The sequence below is a fragment of the Limulus polyphemus genome, unplaced genomic scaffold, assembly GCF_000517525.1.
Source record: "Limulus polyphemus unplaced genomic scaffold, Limulus_polyphemus-2.1.2 Scaffold4723, whole genome shotgun sequence".
In the NCBI taxonomy this organism is placed as follows: domain Eukaryota; kingdom Metazoa; phylum Arthropoda; class Merostomata; order Xiphosura; family Limulidae; genus Limulus; species Limulus polyphemus.
In genome coordinates this window covers 26,346-27,699 of record NW_013670333.1, presented here as the reverse complement: position 1 = coordinate 27,699, position 1,354 = coordinate 26,346, and the positions used below count along the sequence as shown (strand labels likewise).

At 41.4% G+C, this 1,354-nt stretch overlaps 1 protein-coding gene across 1 annotated transcript in view; it reads left to right on the top strand.

Moving 5' to 3' along the window:
• LOC106471598 (acetylcholine receptor subunit alpha-like) overlaps positions 1 to 1,354 on the top strand; it is an 83,633-nt gene that overhangs the window by 71,254 nt on the left and 11,025 nt on the right. The window contains exon 5 of the mRNA XM_022400215.1: positions 415 to 1,302. Coding sequence (XP_022255923.1) covers positions 415 to 1,302 — 888 coding nt within the window. The remainder of the gene's footprint in view (positions 1 to 414; positions 1,303 to 1,354) is intronic.

The following is a 1,354-nucleotide window of genomic DNA, read 5'->3' as shown; positions in this document are numbered from 1 at the left end:
CTTCAGACCAAAAATATCAAAAATAAACCTGGCACTGGGAGTATTAACTGTAAACGTGGTTTTTTCAGTCTTAACTATAGAATAACATAAACAAACACGTGGAATAATGAAAATAGTAAACTGATAACATGTAAAGAAAATAACTTCCTTTTCTTTAGTACTCTCGTATTTCTTTAAATGATGATTGTGTTGACAATATGTTGATTTTAACTCATTATCCATTACAAAATAACATATTTTCTTCCAATAAATCTTGTAACATAAAAAAACTACAAAATATTTTTAAGACTGAAATCTTTCTCAACTATAAAGGATTAGAATTTTATTTTCCCTGTCAATCTGTTTTACTATGTGAATGTTATGGCTCCATTGTTCTGTTATTTATATCTGATCAATTTCTTGTATCGCCACAAGGTGGATCTTCGCCATAAAGGAGAAATCAAAGGGACTAACCGGGTAGAAATTGGCATTGATTTGAGTGAATTCTATCTGAGCGTGGAGTGGGACGTTCTAGAAGTGCCAGCTGTTCGGCACGAGAAGTACTACACGTGCTGCGAGGAACCCTACATCGACATCACTTTCAACATCAGCATGCGAAGGAAGACTCTTTTTTACACCGTCAACTTGATCATACCTTGCATGGGGATCTCATTCTTAACTGTCTTGGTGTTTTACCTGCCATCTGACAGCGGAGAGAAAGTGACGCTTAGCATCTCTATACTCCTGGCGTTGACCGTATTCTTTCTTCTCCTCGCGGAGATCATCCCGCCCACATCGTTGACCGTGCCTTTGTTGGGCAAGTATCTGCTTTTCACCATGATCCTTGTTACCCTTTCCATCTGCGTCACAGTGGTGGTGCTGAACGTGCATTTTCGTACGCGATCTACCCACCGCATGAAGCCCTGGGTGAAGCGGGTTTTCATGCAGATGTTGCCTCGCCTCCTCCTCATGAGGAGACCCTCGGACAATTCCTCCGAATCTCGAAAAGTCATGATTCGGACTTGCAACGGAACGGAACTGCGTGACTATAATTCTCACGGAGATCCCTTTCCATCCAGAAATAGCTACGATGGGGACTGTGGATCCGAACTAAATTTTACTGGTTGTAGAATACACGGACCTACTGCTCGCACCCTTGCGCCACTAGCAAGCCCCATGACGTCAGAGCAGGCCATGAATCAGGAACAGGAGAGGTCTCCGCCAGTAGTACGAAGATTACATTTTTGTCCCGAATTTGAAAGAGCAATGGAATCTGTCCATTTTATAGCAGATCACACAAGAAGATACGAAGAACATATATCAGTAAGTAGGGGCTTCGATTAACAGAACTAAAATATGTTGATTCAGTGTTTAC